General features: G+C 49.5%; 1 protein-coding gene across 1 annotated transcript in view; it reads right to left on the reverse strand.

Annotated features, from left to right (window-relative positions):
- tlx1 (T cell leukemia homeobox 1) overlaps positions 1–20,644 on the reverse strand; it is a 28,924-nt gene extending 8,280 nt beyond the window's left edge. The window contains exons 1-2 of the mRNA XM_068001973.1: positions 19,991–20,644; positions 16,920–17,157 (exon numbers count right to left, since the gene is read on the reverse strand). Coding sequence (XP_067858074.1) covers positions 16,920–17,157; positions 19,991–20,453 — 701 coding nt within the window. The 5' untranslated portion in view covers positions 20,454–20,644. The remainder of the gene's footprint in view (positions 1–16,919; positions 17,158–19,990) is intronic.
- Positions 20,645–25,155: the final 4,511 nt, after the last annotated feature.

Genomic DNA, 25,155 nt, shown 5'->3' on the forward strand with positions numbered 1-25,155 from the left:
CTCACCATTTAAAAACTATTCTGTTTTTCTATTCTTCCTACCAAAGTGAATAAGCTCACATTTCCCCACATTATACTCCATCTGCCACCTTCTTGCCCACTCACTTAACCATCACCAGCATCGACTGCCGGAGAGAAAGTGGGAGGTGGTGGTTCAGGTCTGAAGGCATTGGAGAGTCGATGATGGGGCCGGAAAGCTGTAAAGTGCCGAGTTGAGGGGTGAGGATTTCCCGAGCCTGAGTTGAGTTTCACTGGAACAGTGGAGGAGAAACCCAAAGACAGAGAAGTTGGAGAATGGCGATCGACAGGGAACTCGGGGTTAGCGTGTGAGCAGATCGGGATTGTCCAGCAAAGCCATCATCCAATCTACCGCTGGTTTCCCTGATGTGGAGAGCCCAGGAACAGCCGAGTATTCCCAGCTTTCTCTGTTCTTTATTTTCTGTCTAAATGCAAGTTCCTTCTTGTTTCTCAAACTAATATTTATCAAGAATTTCATCCCTGCCCCAGCCCCAAACCTCTGCATTATTAACGTGACTGAGAGTCTGTCCCCACACCAAGACTCACAGAATTCCCCATCACTCAGTGCAGCGACACCAGAAAAGAGATCAAAAAGAGCCAAACACAGGGACAGAGACCCCCACACACACAGGGACAGAGACCCCCCCCACACACACAGGGACAGAGACCCCCACACACACAGGGACAGAGACCCCCACACACACAGGGACAGAGACCCCCACACACACAGGGACAGAGACCCCCACACACACAGGGACAGAGACCCCCCCCCACACACACAGGGGCAGAGACCCACACACACACAGGGACAGAGACCCCCACACACACAGGGACAGAGACCCCCCACACACAGGAACAGAGACCCCCACACACACAGGGACAGAGACCCCCCCCACACACAGGGACAGAGACCCCCCCACACACAGGGACAGAGACCCCCACACACACAGGGACAGGGAGCCCCCCACACACACAGGGACAGAGACCCCCGCACACACAGGGACAGAGACCCCCACACACACAGGGACAGAGACCCCCACACACACAGGGACAGAGACCCCCACACACACACAGGGACAGAGACCCACACACACACAGGGACAGAGACCCCCACACACACAGGGACAGAGACCCCCACACACACACAGGGACAGAGACCCCCCCACACACAGGGATAGAGACCCACACACATAGAGGAACAGAGACCCACATACACACAGGGACAGAGACCCACATACACACAGGGACAGAGACCCACACACACAGGGACTGAGACCCACACACACACAAGGACAAAGACCCACACACACACAGGGACAGAGATCCACACACACACAGGGACACAAACCCCCCCACACACAGGGACACAAACCCCAACACACACAGGGACAGAGACCCCCACACACACAGGGACAGAGACCCACACACACACAGGGACAGAGACCCCCACACACACAGGGACAGAGACCCCCACACACACAGGGACAGAGACCCACACACAGGGACAGAGACCCACACACACACAGGGACAGAGACCCACACACAGGGACAGAGACCCACACACACACAGGGACAGAGACCCACACACAGGAACAGAGACCCACATACATACAGGGACAAACACCCACACACATACATGAACAGAGACCCACATACACACAGGGGCAGAGACCCACATACACACAGGGACAGAGACCCCCCCACACACAGGGACAGAGACCAAGACACACAGGCACAACGACCCACATACACACAGGGACAGAGACCCACACACACACAGGGACAGAGACCCACATACACACAGGGACAGAGACACACACACACACACACACACAGGGACAGAGACCCCCCACACACACAGGGACAGAGACCCACACATACACAGGAACAGAGACACACACACACACACACACACACACGAGCAGAGACCCACATACACACAGGGGCAGAGACCCACACACACACAGACAGAGACCCACATACACACAGGGGCAGAGACCCACACACACACAGGGACAAGAGACCCACATAAACACAGGGGTGGAGACTCACACACAGACAGGGACAGAGACCCACACACACAGGGACAGAGACCCACATACACAGAGGGACAGAGACCCACACACACACAGGGACTGAGACCCACACACACACAGGGGCAGAGACCCACATACACACAGGCACAGAGACCCACACACATGGGGACAGAGATCCACACACAACCAGGGACAGAGACCCACACACACACAGGGACAGAGACACCCCCCCACACACACACGGGGACAGAGACCCACACATACACAGGAACAGAGACCCTCACACACACACACACACACACACACACACACACACAGGAGCTGAGACCCACACACAGGGACAGAGACCCACATACACACAGGGACAGAGACCCACACACACAGGGACAGAGACCCACACACATACAGAAACAGAGACCCACATACACACAGGGACAGAGACCCACAGACACACAGGGACAGAGACCCACATACACACAGGGACAGAGAACCCACACACATACAGGAACAGAGACCCACACACAGACAGAGACCCACAGACACACAGGGACAGAGACCCACAGACACACAGGGACAGAGACCCACACACATACAGGAACAGAGACCCACATACACACAGGGGCAGAGACCCACACACAGACAGAGACCCACATACACACAGGGACAGAGACCCACACACACACAGGGACAAGAGACCCACATACACACAGGGACTGAGACCCACACACACACAGGGACAAGAGACCCACATACACACAGGGACAGAGACCCACATACACACAGGGGCAGAGACCCACACACACACAGGGACAAGAGACCCACATACACACAGGGGCAGAGACCCAAACACACACAGGGACAGAGACCAACATACACACAGGGACAGAGACCCACACGCACATAGACAGAGACCCACACACACACAGGGACAGAGACCCACACACACACAGGGACAGAGACCCACACACACACAGGGACAGAGACCCACACACACACAGGGACAGAGACCCACATACACACAAGGACAGAGACCCACATACACACAGGGGCAGAGACCCACATACACACAGGGACAGAGACCCACATACACACAAGGACAGAGACCCACATACACACAAGGACAGAGACCCACATACACACAGGGACAGAGACCCACACACACACAGGGACAGAGACCCACATACTCACAGGGGCAGAGACCCCCCCCCCACACACACACACACAGGGACAGAGACCCCCCCCCCACACACACACACACAGGGACAGAGACCCACACACAGAGGGACATAGACCCCCCACACATAGGAGCAGAGACCCACATACACACAGGGACAGAGACCCACACACATACAGGAACAGAGACCCACATACACACAGGGGCAGAGACCCACACACAGACAGAGACCCACATACACACAGGGGCAGAGACCCATGCACACACAGTGACAGAGACCCACACACACACAGGGGCAAGAGACCCACATACACACAAGGGCAGAGACCCACACACACACAGGGGCAGAGACCCACATACACACAGGGGCAGAGACCCACACACACACAGGGACAGAGACCCACATACACACAGGGACAAGAGACCCACACACACACAGGGACAAGAGACCCACGTACACACAGGGGCAGAGACCCACATACACACAGGGGCAGAGATCCAAACGCACACAGGGACAGAGACCCACATACACACAGGGACAGAGACCCACACACACAGGGACTGAGACCCACACACACACAAGGACAAAGACCCACACACACACAGGGACAGAGATCCACACACACACAGGGACACAAACCCCCCCACACACAGGGACACAAACCCCAACACACACAGGGACAGAGACCCCCACACACACAGGGACAGAGACCCACACACACACAGGGACAGAGACCCCCACACACACAGGGACAGAGACCCCCACACACACAGGGACAGAGACCCACACACAGGGACAGAGACCCACACACACACAGGGACAGAGACCCACACACAGGGATAGAGACCCACACACACACAGGGACAGAGACCCACACACAGGAACAGAGACCCACATACATACAGGGACAAACACCCACACACATACATGAACAGAGACCCACATACACACAGGGGCAGAGACCCACATACACACAGGGACAGAGACCCCCCCACACACAGGGACAGAGACCAAGACACACAGGCACAACGACCCACATACACACAGGGACAGAGACCCACACACACACAGGGACAGAGACCCACATACACACAGGGACAGAGACACACACACACACACACACACACAGGGACAGAGACCCCCCACACACACAGGGACAGAGACCCACACATACACAGGAACAGAGACACACACACACACACACACACACACACGAGCAGAGACCCACATACACACAGGGGCAGAGACCCACACACACACAGACAGAGACCCACATACACACAGGGGCAGAGACCCACACACACACAGGGACAAGAGACCCACATAAACACAGGGGTGGAGACCCACACACAGACAGGGACAGAGACCCACACACACAGGGACAGAGACCCACATACACAGAGGGACAGAGACCCACACACACACAGGGACTGAGACCCACACACACACAGGGGCAGAGACCCACATACACACAGGCACAGAGACCCACACACATGGGGACAGAGATCCACACACAACCAGGGACAGAGACCCACACACACACAGGGACAGAGACACCCCCCGACACACACACGGGGACAGAGACCCACACATACACAGGAACAGAGACCCTCACACACACACACACACACACACACACATAGGAGCTGAGACCCACACACAGGGACAGAGACCCACATACACACAGGGACAGAGACCCACACACACAGGGACAGAGACCCACACACATACAGAAACAGAGACCCACATACACACAGGCACAGAGACCCACAGACACACAGGGACAGAGACCCACATACACACAGGGACAGAGACCCACACACATACAGGAACAGAGGCCCACATACACACAGGGGCAGAGACCCACACACAGACAGAGACCCACAGACACACAGGGACAGAGACCCACAGACACACAGGGACAGAGACCCACACACATACAGGAACAGAGACCCACATACACACAGGGGCAGAGACCCACACACAGACAGAGACCCACATACACACAGGGGCAGAGACCCACACACACACAGGGACAAGAGACCCACATACACACAGGGACTGAGACCCACACACACACAGGGACAAGAGACCCACATACACACAGGGACAGAGACCCACATACACACAGGGACAAGAGGCCCACATACACACAGGGGCAGAGACCCACACACACACAGGGACAAGAGACCCACATACACACAGGGGCAGAGACCCACACGCACATAGACAGAGACCCACACACACACACAGGGACAGAGACCCACACACACACAGGGACAGAGACCCACACACACACAGGGACAGAGACCCACACACACACAGGGACAGAGACCCACATACACACAGGGGCAGAGACCCACATACACACAGGGACAGAGACCCACACACACACAGGGACAGAGACCCACACACACACAGGGACAGAGACCCACACACACACAGGGACAGAGACCCACATACACACAGGGACAGAGACCCACATACACACAGGGACAGAGACCCACACACACACACGGGGACAGCGACCCACACACACACAGGGGCAGAGACCCACATACACACAGGGAGAGACCCACACACATAGAGGATCAGAGACCCACATACACACAGGGACAGAGACCCACACACACACAGGGACAGAGACCCCCCCCCACACACGGGGACAGAGACCCCCCACACACAGAGGGACATAGACCCCCCCACACATAGGAGCAGAGACCCACACACACACAGGGACAGAGACCCACACACATACAGGAACAGAGACCCACATACACACAGGGACAGAGTCCCACAGACACACAGGGACAGAGACCCACAGACACACAGGGACAGAGACCCACACACATACAGGAACAGAGACCCACATACACACAGGGGCAGAGACCCACACACAGACAGAGACCCACATACACACAGGGGCAGAGACCCATGCACACACAGTGACAGAGACCCACACACACACAGGGGCAAGAGACCCACATACACACAAGGGCAGAGACCCACACACACACAGGGGCAGAGACCCACACACACACAGGGACAGAGACCCACATACACACAGGGACAAGAGACCCACACACACACAGGGACAAGAGACCCACGTACACACAGGGGCAGAGACCCACATACACACAGGGGCAGAGATCCAAACGCACACAGGGACAGAGACCCACATACACACAGGGACAGAGACCCACACACACAGGGACTGAGACCCACACACACACAAGGACAAAGACCCACACACACACAGGGACAGAGATCCACACACACACAGGGACAGAGACCCACACACGCACAGGGACAGAGACCCACATACACACAGGGACAGAGACCCACACACACACACACACAGGGACAGAGACCCACACACACACAGGGACAGAGACCCACACACACAGGAACGGAAACATTGGAACATAAGTACATAGGAACAGAAGGAGGCCATTCAGTCCTTGAGCCTGTTCCACCATTCAATTAAATCACGGCTGATTGGTACCTCAAACTCTGTTTACCCGCCTTTGCTTGATGCCCTTACCCAACAAAAATCTATCGACCTCAGTCTTGAAAATAAAATTGACGCCCAGAATCTACAGTTTTTGGGGGAGAGAGTTCCAGATTTCCACTCCCCTTTGTGTGAAGAAGTGTTTCCTGACATCACCCTCGAACTGCCTAATTCTAATTTTAAGGTTCTGCCCCCTTGTTCTGGACTCCCCCCACCAGAGGAAATAGTTTCTCTCTATCAAATCCCTTAATCATTTTAAACACCTCGATTTTTTAAAATATTCATTCATGGGATGTGGGCGTCGCTGGCGAGGCCGGCATTTATTGCCCATCCCTAATTGCCCTTGAGAAGGTGGTGGTGAGCCGCCTTCTTGAACCGCTGCAGTCCGTGTGGTGACGGTTCTCCCACAGTGCTGTTAGGAAGGGAGTTCCAGGATTTTGACCCAGCGACGATGAAGGAACGGCGATATATTTTCAAGTCGGGATGGTGTGTGACTTGGAGGGGAACGTGCACAGTAGATCACCTCTCAACCTTCTAAACTCAAGGAATACAAACCAAATTTAACCCATTATGTATCATTCTTGTGAATCTGTGCTGCACCCCCTCCAAGGCCAATCTATCCTTCCTGAGGTGCGGTGCCCAGAACTGAAGACAATACTCCGGATGGGTCTGACCAAGGCTCTGTATAACTCTAGCATCACTTCTTCATTTTTGAACTCCAGCCCTCTTGAGATAAAGGCCAATATTCCATTAGCCTTTTTGATTACTGTTTGTACCCGTCCACTAACTTTTCATGATTTTGGTACATGAACACCCAAATCTCTTTGCTCCTCCTCATTTCTAGTTTTTCATCATTAAGAAAATATTCCGGTTTGTCTTTCTTCAATCCAAAGTGAATGGCCTCATACTTCCCCACATTGGCCTCCATTGTCATTGTTTTGTCCACTCACTTAATCTGTCTATGTCTCTTTGTAACTTCCTCCTCCCATCTTCACAACTTACTGCGCCTCCTAACTTAGTGTCATCTGCAAACTGGGATATAAAACTCTCTATTCCTTCATTCAAATCATGAATATATCTGGTGATAATCTCAGGCCCCTGTACAGGTCCCTGGGGAACTCTATTTATTGAATCTTGCTAATCAGAGAACGAACCTTTTATCCCTACGGACTGTCTCCTATCTCCCAATTAATTATTAACCCTTGTCACAAGGTTACCTCCAATTCCATGCACTCTCAATTTTGTTAATAATCTCTTGTGTGGAACTTTATCAATTGCCTTCTGAAAGTTCAAATGGACATATATCCATGGACACTCCGTCTATCTACCCCCACAGGGACAGAGCTTCACCCCATTGTAAACATACGGACTGGAAATATGGAACAGTGGTTATCCGCACTGATAAACGTCCCATATCGACACAAAGAACAGAAATGACCATCTGCCCGGCTCTGGGCTACTGCTCTCCTCTCCGAGGATATTGACTATTGGATTACCCCTCCCCCATTAAAACAAGGAGTGACCTTAACACATTTCCTGCAGCTTTGTACCAGCAGAGCACCAGTGAAAATGCCCATCCCATAGGGCCAGAGGCACCAAACCCAATATTTTCCATGTTGGACTTTGCTAGATTTCACTGACCAGTGCAAATCTGTCCCAAAATAAAGGTTTGGTGCCAAGGATTAATCTGTTCCATTTCCCATGTGTTAATTTCCCAGTTTCCCACGTCCCTTTCCCAATTCCCATGTGTTAATTTCCCAGTTTCCACCTCCCTTTCCCAATTCCCGTGGGTTAATTCCCAGTCTCCCACCTCCCTTTTCCCAATTCCCATGGGTTAATTTCCCAGTTTCCACCTCCATTTTCCCAATTCCCATGGGTTAATTTCCAGTTTCCCACTTTCCTTTTCCCAGTTTCCATGTGTTGATTCCCAGTTTCCCAACTCCCTTTTCCCAATTCCCATGGGTTAATTTCCCAGTTTCCCACCTCCCTTTTCCCAATTCCCATGTGTTAATTTCCCAGTTTCCCACTCCCTTTTCCCAGTTTCCATGTGTTAATTTCCTAGTTTCCCACCTCCCTTTTCCCTGTTCCCATGTGTTAATTCCCAGTTTCCCACCTCCCTTTTCCCAATTCCCATGGGTTAATTCCCAGTTTCCCACCTCCCCTTTCCCAGTTCCCATGTGTTAATTCCCAGTTTCCCACCTCCCTTTTCCCAATTCCCATGTTTTAATTCCCAGTTTACCACCTCCCTTTTCCCAGTTCCCATGTGTTAATTTCCCAGTTTCCCACCTCCCTTTTCCCAATTCCCATGTTTTAATTCCCAGTTTCCCACCTCCCTTTTCCCAGTTCCCATGTGTTAATTTTCCAGTTTCCTACCTCCCTTTTCCCAGTTAGAATCATAGAATCATAGAAGTTTACAACATGGAAACAGGCCCTTCGGCCCAACATGTCCATGTCGCCCAGTTTATACCACTAAACTAGTCCCAATTGCCTGCACTTGGCCCATATCCCTCTCTACCCATCTTACCCATGTAACTGTCCAAATGCTTTTTAAAAGACAAAATTGTACCCGCCTCTACTACTGCCTCTGGCAGCTCGTTCCAGACACTCACCACCCTTTGAGTGAAAAAATTGACCCTCTGGACCCTTTTGTATCTCTCTCCTCTCACCTTAAATCGATGTCCCCTCATTATAGACTCCCCTACCTTTGGGAAAAGATTTTGACTATCTACCTTATCTATACTCCTCATTATTTTATAGACTTCTATAAGATTACCCCTTAACCTCCTACTCTCCAGGGAAAAAAGTCTCAGTCTATCCAACCATCAAGTCCCGGTAGCATCCTAGTAAATCTTTTCTGCACTCTTTCTAGTTAATAATATCCTTTCTATAATAGGGTGACTAGAACTGTACACAGTATTCCAAGTGTGGCCTTACTAATGTCTTGTACAACTTCAACAAGACATCCCAACTCCTGTATTCAATGTTCTGACCAATGAAACCAAGCATGCTGAATGCCTTCTTCACCACCCTATCCACCTGTGACTCCACTTTCAAGGAGCTATGAACCTGTACTCCTAGATCTCTTTGTTCTAGAACTCTCCCCAATGCCCTACCATTAACGGAGTAGGTCCTGGCCCGATTCGATCTACCAAAATGCATCACCTCACATTTATCTAAATTAAACTCCATCTGCCATTCATCGGCCCACTGGCCCAATTTATCAAGATCCCGTTGCAATCCTAGATAACCTTCTTCACTGTCCACAATGCCACCAATCTTGGTGTCATCTGCAAACTTACTAACCATGCCTCCTAAATTCTCATCCAAATCATAAATATAAATAACAAATAACAGCGGACCCAGCACCGATCCCTGAGGCACATCGCTGGTCACAGGCATCCAGTTTGAAAAACAACCCTCTACAACCACCCTCTGTCTTCTGTCGTCAATCCAATTTTGTATCCAATTGGCTACCTCACCTTGGATCCCGTGAGATTTAACCTTATGTAACAACCTACCATGCGGTACCTTGTCAAATGCTTTGCTGAAGTCCATGTAGACCACGTCTACTGCACAGCCCTCATCTATCTTCTTGGTTACCACTTCAAAAAACTCAATCAAATTCGTGAGACATGATTTTCCTCTCACAAAACCATGCTGACTGTTCCTAATCAGTCCCTGCCTCTCCAAATGCCTGTAGATCCTGTCCCTCAGAATACCCTCTAACAACTTACCCACTACAGATGTCAGGCTCACGGGTCTGTAGTTCCCAGGCTTTTCCCTGCCGCCCTTCTTAAACAAAGGCACAACATTTGCTACCCTCCAATCTTCAGGCACCTCACCTGTAGCTGTCGATGATTCAAATATCTCTGCTAGGGGACCCGCAATTTCCTCCCTAACCTCCCATAACGTCCTGGGATACATTTCATCAGGTCCCGGAGATTTATCTACCTTGATGCGCGTTAAGACTTCCAGCACCTCCCTCTCTGTAATATGTACACTCCTCAAGACATCACTATTTATTTCCCCAAGTTCCCTAACATCCATGCCTTTCTCAACCATAAATACCGATGTGAAATATTCATTCAGGATCTCACCCATCTCTTGTGGTTCCGCACATAGATGACCTTGTTGATCCTTAAGAGGCCCTACTCTCTCCCATGTGTTAATTTCCCAGTTTCCCACCTCCCTTTTCCCAATTCCCATGTGTTAATTTCCCAGTTTCCCACCTCCCTTTTCCCAATTCCCATGGATTAATTCCCAGTTTCCCAGTTCCTCGCCGCTCTTGGCCCGGGATTTATAAAGTCCTATCCAATCTCCTCATTTAACCCGATCCTCAGCTTCATTCGCTGATCTTCGATTTTCGGCGCACTCCTCAATCTGGTGGATCATTTACTGTGACATCTGGGCGAGTCTGCAGTTCGCCAGCGATCAATGGGTTCGGTCATTATCGATAATCCCAGACATTAATCACCTTCCCGGCTGCCGGACTTTACAAACCTTTTCATAACCTGTTCTTTAGTAACGCTATCGAGACAACTGACCTTTTACACTCGAGCCGTTTGACTCGTGGCAAAAACCAGACACATCCGATAATTAACAGACCCGCAGCTCTGTTAAAAGAACTTCAGAAAGTGTGAGAGAGAAATAAAGAATAAAGAGAGAGAAAAAAAACTGAGAGACAATAAGAAAACAGAGACAGACAATAAGAGAGAGCGAAAGAAAGAAACAGACGGTAAGAGGAGAGAATCAGACAGGGAGGCAGACAGTAAGAGAGAGAGAAGGAACGAAAGAAGGAAATAAAAAGAGAAAGACGGGAGACAAAGAGAGGAATAGAGAGAGAGGGCAGGTAAAAACAGTCCTGAGAATATTTCCTCAGATTTGTTCAAATATTTTTCGAGATGATTTCTCACAATCGGTGGGACGGGGCGTTTAACAGAAAGTGAATGGGGAATGGGCGCAGGGATCGCAGTCCCCGAGTGTGGGGAAACTTTCCCTTTTACATCAAAACAGGCTGAGAAATCCTCCCGCTTGTTAATTCTCCAGTCAGTCCGCTCCCTCCAATACCCAGCTCTTCACTCCGCTTTTATTGTCAAATTTTATTCCGAATGCTGCTTAAAATTGGGGAGAATTTGCAGGTTTATCGCCGATCAGAGAATAGGAACAATACAGAGAGACAGAGGGAGAAAGAGAGAAAGAAAGAGACAGAGGGAGAGAGAGAGAGAGAAAGAGACAGAGGGAGAGAGAGAGAGAGAGAAAGAGAGAGACAGAGGGAGAAAGAGAGAGAGAAAGAGACAGAGAGAGAGAGAGAAAGAGAGACAGAGGGAGAGAGAGAGAGAAAGAGAGAGACAGAGGGAGAAAGAGAGAGAGAAAGAGAGAGACAGAGGGAGAAAGAGAGAGAGAAAGAGAGAGAAACAGAGGGACAGAGGGAGAAAGAGAGGGAGAAAGAGACAGAGAGAGAGAGAAAGAGAGAGACAGAGGGAGAGAGAGAGAGAAAGAGAGAGACAGAGGGAGAAAGAGAGAGAGAAAGAGAGAGAAACAGAGGGACAGAGGGAGAAAGAGAGAGACAGAGAGAGAAGCAGAGCGAAACAGAGAGAAACAGAGAAATAGAAACAGAGAATAAGAGAGAAACTGAGACAATAAGAAAGAATAAAACAAATAAACAGAGAGACAGTGAGAGAGAGAGAGAGACAGAGAGCGGGTCGGAGCGCCGTCCGAAACAGGCGGAGATTGTTCTTAATTTTAATTTCTTCCAAGTAATTTCTGGAATTCCCCGATGGGACAAATGGAGTTTAGCTCCGAACTATCGATCGCCGCCGATTGACCCAGGACCCGAGACAACCCCAGGAGAGAGAGGGGAAATCCTCACTGAGGTCGGTTTACCAGAAACTCAAAGCTCCTGCTTATTAAATGAAATAATACAATTCAAATTGTAGATGTGGAATTTAACTGGTTGCTTCGAGCAGATATTTCCCGGGAACCCACCTTGTGATCAGGGTCATGTCCAGCAGGTAAAAAGACAGGGAGAAAATCAAATTAAATGACGCCAAATTTGGGGGATATAGTTAATACTGAGGAAGATTGCAACAAAATACGGGAACTCATTAATAAACTTGCAGAATGGGTGAGTAAATTGTTTATGAATTTCAATATAGATCAGTGTGAGCTGGTGCATTTTGAACGGAAGAATAAGGAGGCTACACACTCCAGGGAAAATAAGAGTCTGAATGGGATAGAGGAGCAGAGGGATCTGGGGGTACAGATACACAAATCACTACAAGTAGCGACACAGGTTAATAAGACCATAAAAAGGCAAACCAAGCACTGGGGTTCATCTCTAGAGGGATAAAATTGAAAAGCAGGGAAGTTATGTTAAACTTGTATAGAACCTTGGTTAGATCACACTTGGAGTATTGTGAACAGTTCTGGTCGCCAGATTATAAAAAGGATATAGAGGCACAGGAGAAGGTGCAAAAAAGATTTACAAGGATGATACCAGAACTGAGAGGTTATACCTATCAGGAAAGACTGAACAGACTGGGGCTCTTTTCTCTAGAAAAGAGAAGACTGAGGGGTGACCTGATAGAAGTCTTTAAAATTATGAAAGGGTTTGATAGGGTAAACGTAGAGAAGATGTTTTCACTTGTGGGGAGACCAGAACGAGGGGCCATAAATATAAGATAGTCACCGATAAATCCAATAGGGAATTCAGGAGAAACTTCTTTACCCAGAGAGTGGTGAGAATAAGAGAGAGGGAGGAGAAGTTGAGGGGAATAGTGTAGATACATTTAAAGGGAAGCTAAATAAACACATGAGGGAGAAAGGAATAGAAGGATATGCTGAGAGGGGGAGGAATGGCCTGTTTCTGTGCTGTAAATTCAATATAATTCGATGTTCTAGAAAGATTGTTTTTTGTTCCATTTGGACTTTGCTCTGGAGACAATTACTCATTTGATATTTGGAAACTTTTCTGGAGATTAAATACTTTACAATTATCTCCAAATCGACGTCACTGTCCCAGGATCCCTAAGCAGTGGATCCATCCCCTCCCTCCCTCTCCTCTCCCCACCCCCGTCTCCCCTCCCTCCCACTCCCCTCCCTCCCTCTCCTCTCCCCACCCCTCACTCTCCCCTCCCCACTCTCCCCTCATTCACTCTCCCCTCCCCCACACGCCTCTTCCTCATTATCCCCTCCCCCTCATTCACACACTCTCCCCTTCCATCTCCCCTCATTCACTCTCCCCTCCCTCTCACCTCACTCACCCTCCCCTCACCCTCTCCCCTCCTCCCCTCTCAACTCCCTACTCCTCCTCTCCCCTTTCTCCCTCTCCCCTCATTCAACCTCTCCTCCCTCTCTCTCCCCTCCCCCATTCTCCCCTCCCTCTCTCTCCCCTCCCCCATTCTCCCCTCCCTCATTCTCCTCTTCCTCCTTCCCTCCCCACACTTCCCCCACATTCCCTCCTCCCACTCCCCTCCCCCAGTCACTATCCCTCCCTCTCCCTTCACTCACTCTCTGCTAACTCCCCCTCCCCTCCCCCACACTCCCCTCTCTCCTCCCTCTCTCCCACTCACTCTCCCCTCCCTTCCTCTCCCCTCACTCCCTACCCTCCCTCTCCCCCTCATTCGGTCTCACCTCTCCCCTTTCTCACTCTCCTCTCCCTTACTCCCCTCCCTCTCCCCTGCCTACCCTCTCCCCTCCCTCACTCCCCTCCCCTCACTCACACTCCCCTCCCTCACGTGCCCCTCCCTGACTTTCCCCTCCCCCCTCTCCCATCCCTCATTCCCTCTCACCTCTCCCCTTTCTCGGTCTCCTCTCCCTCTCCCCTCACCCACTCTCCCCACCCTCACTCCCTCGCCCCTCCCTCACTCTCCCCTCCCACTCCCCTCCTCCCCTCCCCCCCTTTCACACTCCTTCTCACCTCTCCCCTTTCTCAGTCTCCCCTCCCTCCCCCCTCCCTCTCCCTCCTACACTCAGGGCTCCGCTCCTCACCATTTCCCGGTATATTTCCCTCGACCTGCCCAACCCGGCCCGGCGCCCCTCGGTCCTCCCTCCAGAGAAGCTCTCCCTCCAGCCGGGTTTAAATGCGGTGAGTCGGTTTGACCGAGGTCAGGAGACCGGGATATAATTCAGATTGAAATGATCCCGAGATCCCTCCCGTCTGTGGAAAATACCAAGAGGGACGAAGGTTGATTGGGGGATCTCCAGGACCGACAGGCGGTACCGGCCCGGTCTCGGTCACATCGAATATCGGCATTAGAAATATCGCCAAGTACAGACGGTGAACAGTGGGACATTATTTACAGTAACTTTAGATTTGGACGTTAGCGAAATTCAGCTCGAGTCAGAGTCTGGCACCGAATTCACAGATTCTGAGTAAAATCAGTAATTACCGGGGATTTATCGCCTCCAATCCCCCGGGAGGAAGGTGACGATTGTGGAATAAATTCTTGCGATCATTCTGAAAAACTCTCCACATTTACAGCATTTTTAAAAAAAAGCCACAAATATTTTATTTTCCAGTTTGAGAGCGTTAAAGGCGGCGGGAATCGGCGATTAAACTGGTTTCCTTCTGCTCGTTTTTAATATATGAAACAATCAGCCAACTGAAAATAATTTATAGTTAACGAAAATTTAAATAATTTCAATCGACTCTGGGAATGAATGGCGGAGATCCGATAGCGGCAGATGGGGTGAAACAGGGAGAGAGAGAAATGGGGTAAAGTGGGGGGGGGAGTCAGGGAGATGGGGTAAAGGGGGGGGGGAGAGAGTCAGGGAAATGGGGTAAAGGGGGGGAGAGTCAGGGAGATAGGGTAAAGGGGGGAGAGTCAGGGAGATGGGGTAAAGGGGGGAGGGTCAGGGAGATGGGGTAAAGGGGGGAGAGTCAGGGAGATGGGGTAAAGGGGGGAGGGTCAGGGAGATGGGGTAAAGGGGGGAGAGTCAGGGAGATGGGGTAAAGGGGGGGAGAGTCAGGGAGATTGGGTAAAGGGGGGAGAGTCAGGGAGATGGGGTAAAGGGGGGAGAGTCAGGGAGATGGGGTAAAGGGGGGGAGAGTCAGGGAGATGGGGTAAAGGGGGGGAGAGTCAGGGAGATGGGGTAAAGGGGGGAGAGTCAGGGAGATGGGTAAAGGGGGGAGAGTCAGGGAGATGGGGTAAAGGGGGGCAGAGTCAGGGAGATGGGGTAAAGGGGGGGGGAGTCTGGGAGATGGGGTAAACGGGGGAGAGTCAGGGAGATGGGGTACACATAGAATTCCACCCAGTCTACAGCACAGAAACAGGCCATTCGGCCCGACAGGTTCATCCATGCATTTATGCTCCACACGAGCCTCCTCCCTCCCTACTTCATCTCTGTATCGACACTATTCGCCTCAACTACTCCTTGTGGGAGTGAGTTCCACATTCTCACCACTCTCTGGGTAAAGAAGTTTCTCCTGAATTCCCGGTTGGATTTATTAGTGACGATCTTATATTTATGGCCCCTAGTTCTGGCCTCCCCCACAAGTGAAAACATCTTTTCTACGTTTACCCTATCAAACCCTTTCTTAATTTTAAAGACCTCTATCAGGTCACCCCTCAGCCTTCTCTTTCTAGAGAAAAGAGCCCCAACCTGTTCAGTCTTTCCTGATGATAACCTCTCAGTTCTGGTATCATCCTTGTAAATCTTTTTTTGCACCTTCTCCAGTGCCTCTATACCCTTTTAGTGGAGACCAGAACTGTTCACAATACTCCAAGTGTGATCTAACCAAGGTTCTATACAAGTTTAACATAACTTCTCTGCTTTTCAATTCGATCCCTCTAGAAATGAACCCCAGTGCTTGGTTTGCCTTTTTATGGTCTTAATAACCTGTGTCGCTACTTTTAGTGATTTGTGTATCTGTACCCCCAGATCCCTCTGCTCCTCTACTCCATTTAGACTCTTATTACCCAAGCAGTATGTGGCCTCCTTATTCTTCCTACCAAAATACACCACCTCACACTGATCTGTATTGAAATTCACTTCCCAATTACACACTCATTCTGCAAGTTTATTGATATCTACTTGTACAACAGGGGATTGGGGGGAGAGACAGGGAGATGGGGTCGATCAGGGGCCTGTTGAGAGGCAGAGTGAGAAGCCGAGGAAGGCAGGACAGGATTTCACCTACATACACAGGCTGAGTTAAAATGTTTATTTTCTCTCTTACCTCCACTTCGTCCGTCTGTTCTGAAACCAGGTTTTGACCTGAGCGTCCGTCATTTTCAGGGCCTTGGCCAGGGCCGCCCTCTCGGCCGAAGCCAGATATTTCTGGCGATGGAACCTCTTCTCCAGCTCGCAGATCTGTAGGCGGGTGAAGGAGGTCCGAGGTTTCTTCTTTTTCGGCGGAGTCCTGTTTTGGTAAGGGTGGCCAATCCGGCGTGTTACAGTGAAGGGTGAAAGCGCCACTGCAACAGAAACAGGTAAAAGTGAATCCGGTTTGGCGATGGGCAGGAATAGGGGAACGGGTGAGTCTTACAGATATATAGAGAGACAGGTTAAAACACACAGTCTCAGGCTGGGGGAGCAGCCGAGTGCGGGCCGGTCACAATCATTTTACCAACATGGATTCTCGAGGGAAATGAATGAATATTTTTTTGCATTAAACTTACTGACCTCGAGGTACAAACTCCCCACCTCAACCCGGGTCCCAACTACCCTCACCTCGATGTGTTATCGATAGAATTTCTTGCATTATCTGTGAGTTTTGGTTATTCGTCTCTGGTTTGATGTGTCGATAATTTAAGTTGCAGTTGTTGGGGTCTGAGGGGCAAAAAATGTCTAAAATCTGACCAATAAACGATCGGTAAATGTTCAAGGGTTTGGTTTTAAGAAATATACAAATGAATGAGATAAACTCGAGTTAGTTACCGAGTGTGTGAGGAGAGAAAAGAGAGACAGAGATCCAGGCAAACTGACAGAGACACGGAAACATAATGAGCGACGAGGGAGGGAGGGAAAGTGAGAGAGAAACGGTGGGAGAAAGAATGAGGGAGAAGGACAGAGTGCAGGAGAGATAGAGAGGAGAGATCAAAAATAGAGAGAAAAATAGGGAAAGGGGGAAAGGATAAATGAGGAAAATACAGTACGGAGATAAGGAAACAGGGAGAGGGGGAATGGGGCAGAAAAGAGAAAGAATGGGATAGAAACGAGAGGGAGAAAGAGATAAAAATATAGAGACTGGGATAAAATATAGAGACTGGGATAAAAATATAGAGACTGGGATAAAAATATAGAGAGTGGATTAGAAAGGATAGAGAATGAATTAGAAAAGAGATGGAGAATGGGATAAAAAGGAGATGGAGAATTGGGTGGGGGGCTTTTATTAAACTAAACTGCGGCTACAAACCCCGGAGTTATCTGTAAATAATTATCTGTAAATAATTCCCACCGTCTCCCTGAGTCTCTGCACTTTCCCAAACTCGTGCGGTTCAGTGTTTTGGGGTGTGGGTGGCCCGGGATTTCCAGCCCGGCCTGGGGAAGCCTGGAGCAGGGACGTGGATCTGAAATTCTGACCGGGAATGCAATAGCAGGAGGTTTAAATCTTTCAGTAAAGTATTTTTCCCGCTGAATGCAGGCGAAGAAAACTTTTGATAAAAGGAGAGAGTTTTCAGAATAAGCTGGTCTCCGAGGCAGTGCCCGGGGGTCCCAGTTATTGGGATATTGTGACTTCTCCTGGACTAAATGTCTTGTGGTTTTACTATTACACGTTTAAAAAATTGAATTATAAAAAATATAGACTTTAAAACAATATCTGTAAATTCTATTATGAACAACGCGGAATTAGAATGACAAAATTGACCTAAAGTTTTGGGAACAGAATCTATCCCATCAGCTTATTTCTGTCCAAACCCAGTGTTAGATTCACAAACTTTCTAAATTAAACATGCGGATATTTGTAAATTTATTTAAATATACACCTACATTATATTAAAATTATATATAAATTAATATATTAGCTATTAAAATTCTAAAGGTCTCCACATTAAATATACACACGCCTTTGATTGAATTTGTATTTAATTAAAGTTCTACATACACAATAATTATTTTACCCTCTCCCACGTCCAAATATCTTATTTTTTTTGTAGCAGAAAGTTTCTCTGAAGGATTAGTAAGTTCATAACATTAACAGTTTTCAGACCCGCGTTTACCCATTGAGTGTAAAAGGGAGAAGTTAGAACTAACCGCACATTGAAACCAAATAAAAAACAGGGAAGAATTCGTTCGGTTTTTAATTAATTCGCCTTTTGGAAACGAGGTTATTCGATATTCCGGCCGATGAAGCCGATTTAATATTCAGGAGTGAGTTATTTCATTGTGTAAATGAGCAGGCGATTGAATGTGAGGGTATTTGTGCGGGGACTGAGGAGAAAGGGATATTTCCAGTAGACTGAGACCTGGGCCCTGCTCCTCTCCTTGTTTTGATTCAATTCGTCATTTCTAATTTTTCTAAATGTGTTGTTTATAATCGCAGTTTACCCGGAGGTTTATCTTAAACCGAGAACAACATAAACTCTTGTCAATTTAAGGGAATTTGTTAAATATCAGAGAGATATTTATTAATGGATAAAAATCTCATCTACTCTCAAAACTGATAATATCAGGGAATTGGAAAGTTCAGATCAGTTAAGATGGGGCCTCAGAGATACAATCCATTCAGATTTACACCGACTCGTTCGGATAAAACATGGGATCGTTCCCAGTGCTAACCCAAGAGGGGGAATTATTGGGAATGCATTTGAATTACAAATAATTAAATGGAACGGAGAACTATTGAGGATGGAAGGGTGGGTTTGGGTGGGTGACCCGGGACTGTGGGTGGGTGACCCGGGTGGGTTTGGGTGGGTGACCCAGACTGTGGGTGGGTTTGGGTGGGTGACCCGGGACTGTGGGTGGGTGACCCGGGTGGGTTTGGGTGGGTGACCCAGACTATGGGTGAGTTTGGTTGGGTGACCCGGACTGTGGGTGGATTTGGGTGGGTGACCCGGACTGTGGGTGGGTTTGGGTGGGTGACCCGGGACTGTGGGTGGGTTTGGGTGGGTGACCCGGGACTGTGGGTGGGTTTGGGTGGGTGACCCGGGACTGTGGGTGGTTTGGGTGGGTGACCCGGGACTGTGGGTGGGTTTGGGTGGGTGACCCGGGACAGTGGGTGGGTTTGGGTGGGTGACCCGGGACTGTGGGTGGTTTGGGTGGGTGACCCGGGACTGTGGGACCCATCTCCCCCCACCCTCACCTTACCTGTGAACCTATCCTTCGTGTATCTCCTGTTACTTTCCATCCAAGGGAAGGTGAGGTTGTTGAGACTGTTATTGATGCCGGGGACGGTCGGTATTCCCGTGGAGGTGGACTGGTGTACCCCGGTGGCCAGGGGTCGGTGGGCCGGGACCCTGATCACGCCCGCTGGGTTCAGCCCATTGCTGTTCATGCCCAAGTTGACGCTGTAAGGGCCCGCCAGCGAGGCCAGACTGCAGGCGTTGTTGTAGCCGCTGCCCCCGCCGCCGTTGTTGCTGTAGTTGACGGTCATGTTACTGTAATTGCCGCTCACCATACATCCCAGACCATAGTCCACATCCTGGAGCCTGGAATTCGGGATCATGCAGCTCCCTTGATCCGGATTGTTCAAGATCTGGTCTATTCCAAAACTAATGGGTTCGTGTTGGGAGTGGGTTTGGTGACCAACGTGGACTCCTATGTGATCCATTCTCGATTAGAATAATTGGACCGTGTGTTTGTGGCGTTTCCAAGTCGCCAATCTCCACCCCCTCCCCAAAATAGGCTTAATTCTGCCGTTCCTTCCCCTCCTTGTACCAGGCGAGGCGGCAGCCGAGGGGCTGGTGATATTTTGCACAGGGTTTGGAGACAGACTCGAGACCAGAGCATCAATCATTGTGTGCCAGGAACTCCGAGACAGAATGCATCCTGGATTGGTGGGGGTGGTGAGGCGGCTGTTCATTGGCTGGGATCTGAGTGACAGACCCGGGGAGAGTTTACAATAAAGCAGCTCCGAGGAGAGATTGGCGAGACCGAGCCTTATAAAGTCAAGTTACAAATTCACGCAAAAAGGCGCTCCAGATTGCAAATTATTTATTACAATATCCCATAATGAGATCATTCACAATGGTCAAGGGGAGCCGGTTATATTTTACCATTAAATATTCTCAATGGTGACCAATCACTCGTCTTGTCCACAAGCAAATCTCTTCATATATTAGAATTTATAACTCGCCCCGGCCACAGTCCTGAATCTGTGCTCCTGGTGCCCGGTTATAGCTCGCAGTTTCTCTCCAGCACAGTATACAGGGGGTGGGGGGATTTTTTGACCTGTTTATCATGTGTGTTAGTTTCAAAATCCACTGATTCAGCTAAAAATCTCGATTTTCTTGTAAAAAATGCAATAAATAAACCACTGCAATTTCACCTATTAGAAACGATATAAAAGCGATTTAATTATTCAGTAAAAGTGAATAATAGGAATGTAAAATCCCTTCTGTGTAGCGACAGTGTAAATAGATTTTTTAAATTAAAAAATAAGCTCTTTATTATTTCTAGCGACATTTTAAAGACCAACACAATTGCGAATTGTCTGCAGATAGCGAGCGGACAATTGATACCCTCGGATCAGATCACAAAGAACAACCCCCCCAAAAAACTTCAACATTTTAAAATCTGCCAGCAAAATACATTCAGAAGAATCTTCAGCACAAATTAATAATGCATAATTCATTTATTCTACTTATAACCTCTCAATATTTCCAATTTGTTGAGTAATATATCCCAGGAAAATACTCAGCATAATTTATAGATAATTTACTTCAAAACACTTAAATAAATGAAACATTCTAAAAGTTTTTTTTTAAATTAAAAAAACGAAAGTTGGGATTAGTTTCTATTAACTGGGAGCAGGGATCGAAAACATGTTTTTTAGTTCGATCGAAACCTTTTACATTCTATCTTTCTCGATTTGCCGTTTGTTCTGGGGAAGAGATTAACGGCGAAAGAGGCGGAAAGAGGAAATAAATTAAAGTGTAAAAAGTAACGAAAGGGAGGTTTAAATCTATTTTATAAAACTGCCCAATGTTTTCTAATTTTGTTTTAATTGCGAATAAATAATTTGGCGGCTTCTGTCAGCCTCCCACTTTACATTACACAGATCCCTGTGAAGAGCATTTCACTCTCCTCCCCAGACTGGGCTTCACACTCGGGCCCAGAGTCTTGCTGTTCAGTGTCTGTTCACAGCACCTGTCCTTACCCTGTGCCTCCTCACTGTCGGGGGGACTCCTCACTGTCGGGGGGGCTCTCGGCTCCGCAGTCAAACCTTTCGACGAGCGAATCCGTTTTTAAAAAAATACATTTTTGAATTGGCAGATCTGAACGCTTTAATTTTTAGGTCAGTGATCAAGTTCCACTGTTTGTTTTGGCAGGAAATTCCGTGATCCAGCAAACACCTCTCTCACTATGTGTCTCTCACACCCCTCTCCTTCATTCCCATCCCCTCTCTCTCGCTCAAACTCACTGACTTACTCATTCACTCTCTCACACAATCGCTCACTCTCTCCTCTCACTCTCTAACGCGTTCTCTCTCTCTCATTCCCTCTCTTTCTCCTATCTTTTCCTCTATCTTTATCTCTTATTTCCTCTCTTTCTCCCCATTCACTTTTTCTTTCACTCCCTCTTTCTCTCTGCCTCTATTTCTATCTCATTTTCTATCTTTCTTTCACATTCACTCTTCTCTCTTCCTCGCTCCCTCTTTCTCCCTCACTCCCTCCTTTTACTACCTTTCTTTTTCACTCCCCCATCTTTCACTTCCTCTTCCTCTCTCATTTCCTCTCACACACTCCCCCTGTCTCTCTCACTCATTCCCTCTCTCTCTCATACTCCCTCTGTCTCTTTCATACAATCCCTCTGTCTCTCACACACTCCCTCTGTCTCTCACACACACCCTCTGTCTCTCTCACAGACTCCCTCTCTCTCACACACACTCCCTCTGTCTCTCTCACAGACTCCCTCTCTCTCACACACACTCCCTCTGTCTCTCACACACACTCCCTCTCTCTCACACACTCCCTCTGCCTCTCTCACACACACCCTCTGTCTCTCTCACACACTCCCTCTCTCTCACACACTCCCTCTGTCTCTCACACACACACCCTCTGTCTCTCACACACACACCCTCTGTCTCTCTCACAGACTCCCTCTCTCTCACACACACTTCCTCTGTCTCTCTCACACACTCCCTCTCTCTCACACACTCCCTCTGTCTCTCACACACACACCCTCTGTCTCTCACACACACACACCCTCTGTCTCTCTCACACACTCCCTCTCTCTCTCACACACTCCCTCTCTCTCACACACTCCCTCTCTCTCACACACTCCCTCTGTCTCTCACACACACACTCCCTCTGTCTCTCTCACACACTCCCTCTCTCTCACACACTCCCTCTGTCTCTCTCACACACACCCTCTGTCTCTCTCACACACACCCTCTCTCTCACACACTCCCTCTGTCTCTCACACACACACCCTCTGTCTCTCTCACACACACACCCTCTGTCTCTCTCACACACTCCCTCTGTCTCTCTCACACACTCCCTCTGTCTCTCTCACAGACTCCCTCTCTCTCACACACACTCCCTCTGTCTCTCACACACACTCCCTCTGTCTCTCTCACACACTCCCTCTGTCTCTCACACACACTCCCTCTATCTCTCACACACACTCCCTCTGTCTGTCTTACACACTCCCTCTGTCTCTCTCTCACACACTCCCTCTGTCTCTCTCACACACACCCTCTGTCTCTCACACACACTCCCTCTGTCTGTCTTACACACTCCCTCTCTCTCACACACTCCCTCTGTCTCTCTCTCACACACTCCCTCTCTCGCACACACTCCCTCTCTCACACACACTCCCTCTGTCTCTCTCACACACTCCCTCTGTCTCTCACACACACTCCCTCTGTCTCTCTCACACACTCCCTCTGTCTCTCTCTCACACACTCCCTCTGTCTCACACACTCCCTCTGTCTCTCTCTCACACACTCCCTCTGTCTCTCTCTCACACACTCCCTCTGTCTCACACACTCCCTCTGTCTCTCTCTCACACACTCCCTCTGTCTCACACACTCCCTCTGTCTCACACACTCCCTCTGTCTCTCTCTCACACACTCCCTCTGTCTCTCTCTCACACACTCCCTCTGTCTCTCTCACACACTCCCTCTGTCTCTCTCTCACACACTCCCTCTGTCTCTCTCTCACACACTCCCTCTCTCTCACACACTCCCTCTCTCTCACACACTCCCTCTCTCTCACACACTCCCTCTGTCTCTCTCTCACACACTCCCTCTGTCTCACACACTCCCTCTGTCTCTCTCACACACTCCCTCTGTCTCTCTCTCACACACTCCCTCTCTCTCACACACTCCCTCTGTCTCTCTCTCACACACTCCCTCTGTCTCACACACTCCCTCTGTCTCTCTCTCACACACTCCCTCTCTCTCACACACTCCCTCTGTCTCTCTCTCACACACTCCCTCTGTCTCTCTCTCACACACTCCCTCTGTCTCACACACTCCCTCTGTCTCTCTCACACACTCCCTCTGTCTCTCTCTCACACACTCCCTCTCTCTCACACACTCCCTCTGTCTCTCTCTCACACACTCCCTCTGTCTCACACACTCCCTCTGTCTCTCTCTCACACACTCCCTCTCTCTCACACACTCCCTCTGTCTCTCTCACACACTCCCTCTGTCTCTCACACACACTCCCTCTGTCTCTCTCACACACTCCCTCTGTCTCTCTCTCACACACTCCCTCTGTCTCTCTCACACACTCCCTCTGTCTCTCTCTCACACACTCCCTCTGTCTCTCTCTCACACACTCCCTCTCTCTCACACACTCCCTCTGTCTCACACACTCCCTCTGTCTCTCTCTCACACACTCCCTCTGTCTCTCTCTCACACACTCCCTCTGTCTCACACACTCCCTCTGTCTCTCTCTCACACACTCCCTCTGTCTCACACACTCCCTCTGTCTCACACACTCCCTCTGTCTCTCTCTCACACACTCCCTCTGTCTCTCTCTCACACACTCCCTCTGTCTCTCTCACACACTCCCTCTGTCTCTCTCTCACACACTCCCTCTGTCTCTCTCTCACACACTCCCTCTCTCTCACACACTCCCTCTCTCTCACACACTCCCTCTCTCTCACACACTCCCTCTCTCTCACACACTCCCTCTGTCTCACACACTCCCTCTGTCTCACACACTCCCTCTGTCTCTCTCACACACTCCCTCTGTCTCTCTCTCACACACTCCCTCTCTCTCACACACTCCCTCTGTCTCTCTCTCACACACTCCCTCTGTCTCACACACTCCCTCTGTCTCTCTCTCACACACTCCCTC

This window comes from Heptranchias perlo, chromosome 21, assembly GCF_035084215.1.
Source record: "Heptranchias perlo isolate sHepPer1 chromosome 21, sHepPer1.hap1, whole genome shotgun sequence".
NCBI lineage: Eukaryota > Metazoa > Chordata > Chondrichthyes > Hexanchiformes > Hexanchidae > Heptranchias > Heptranchias perlo.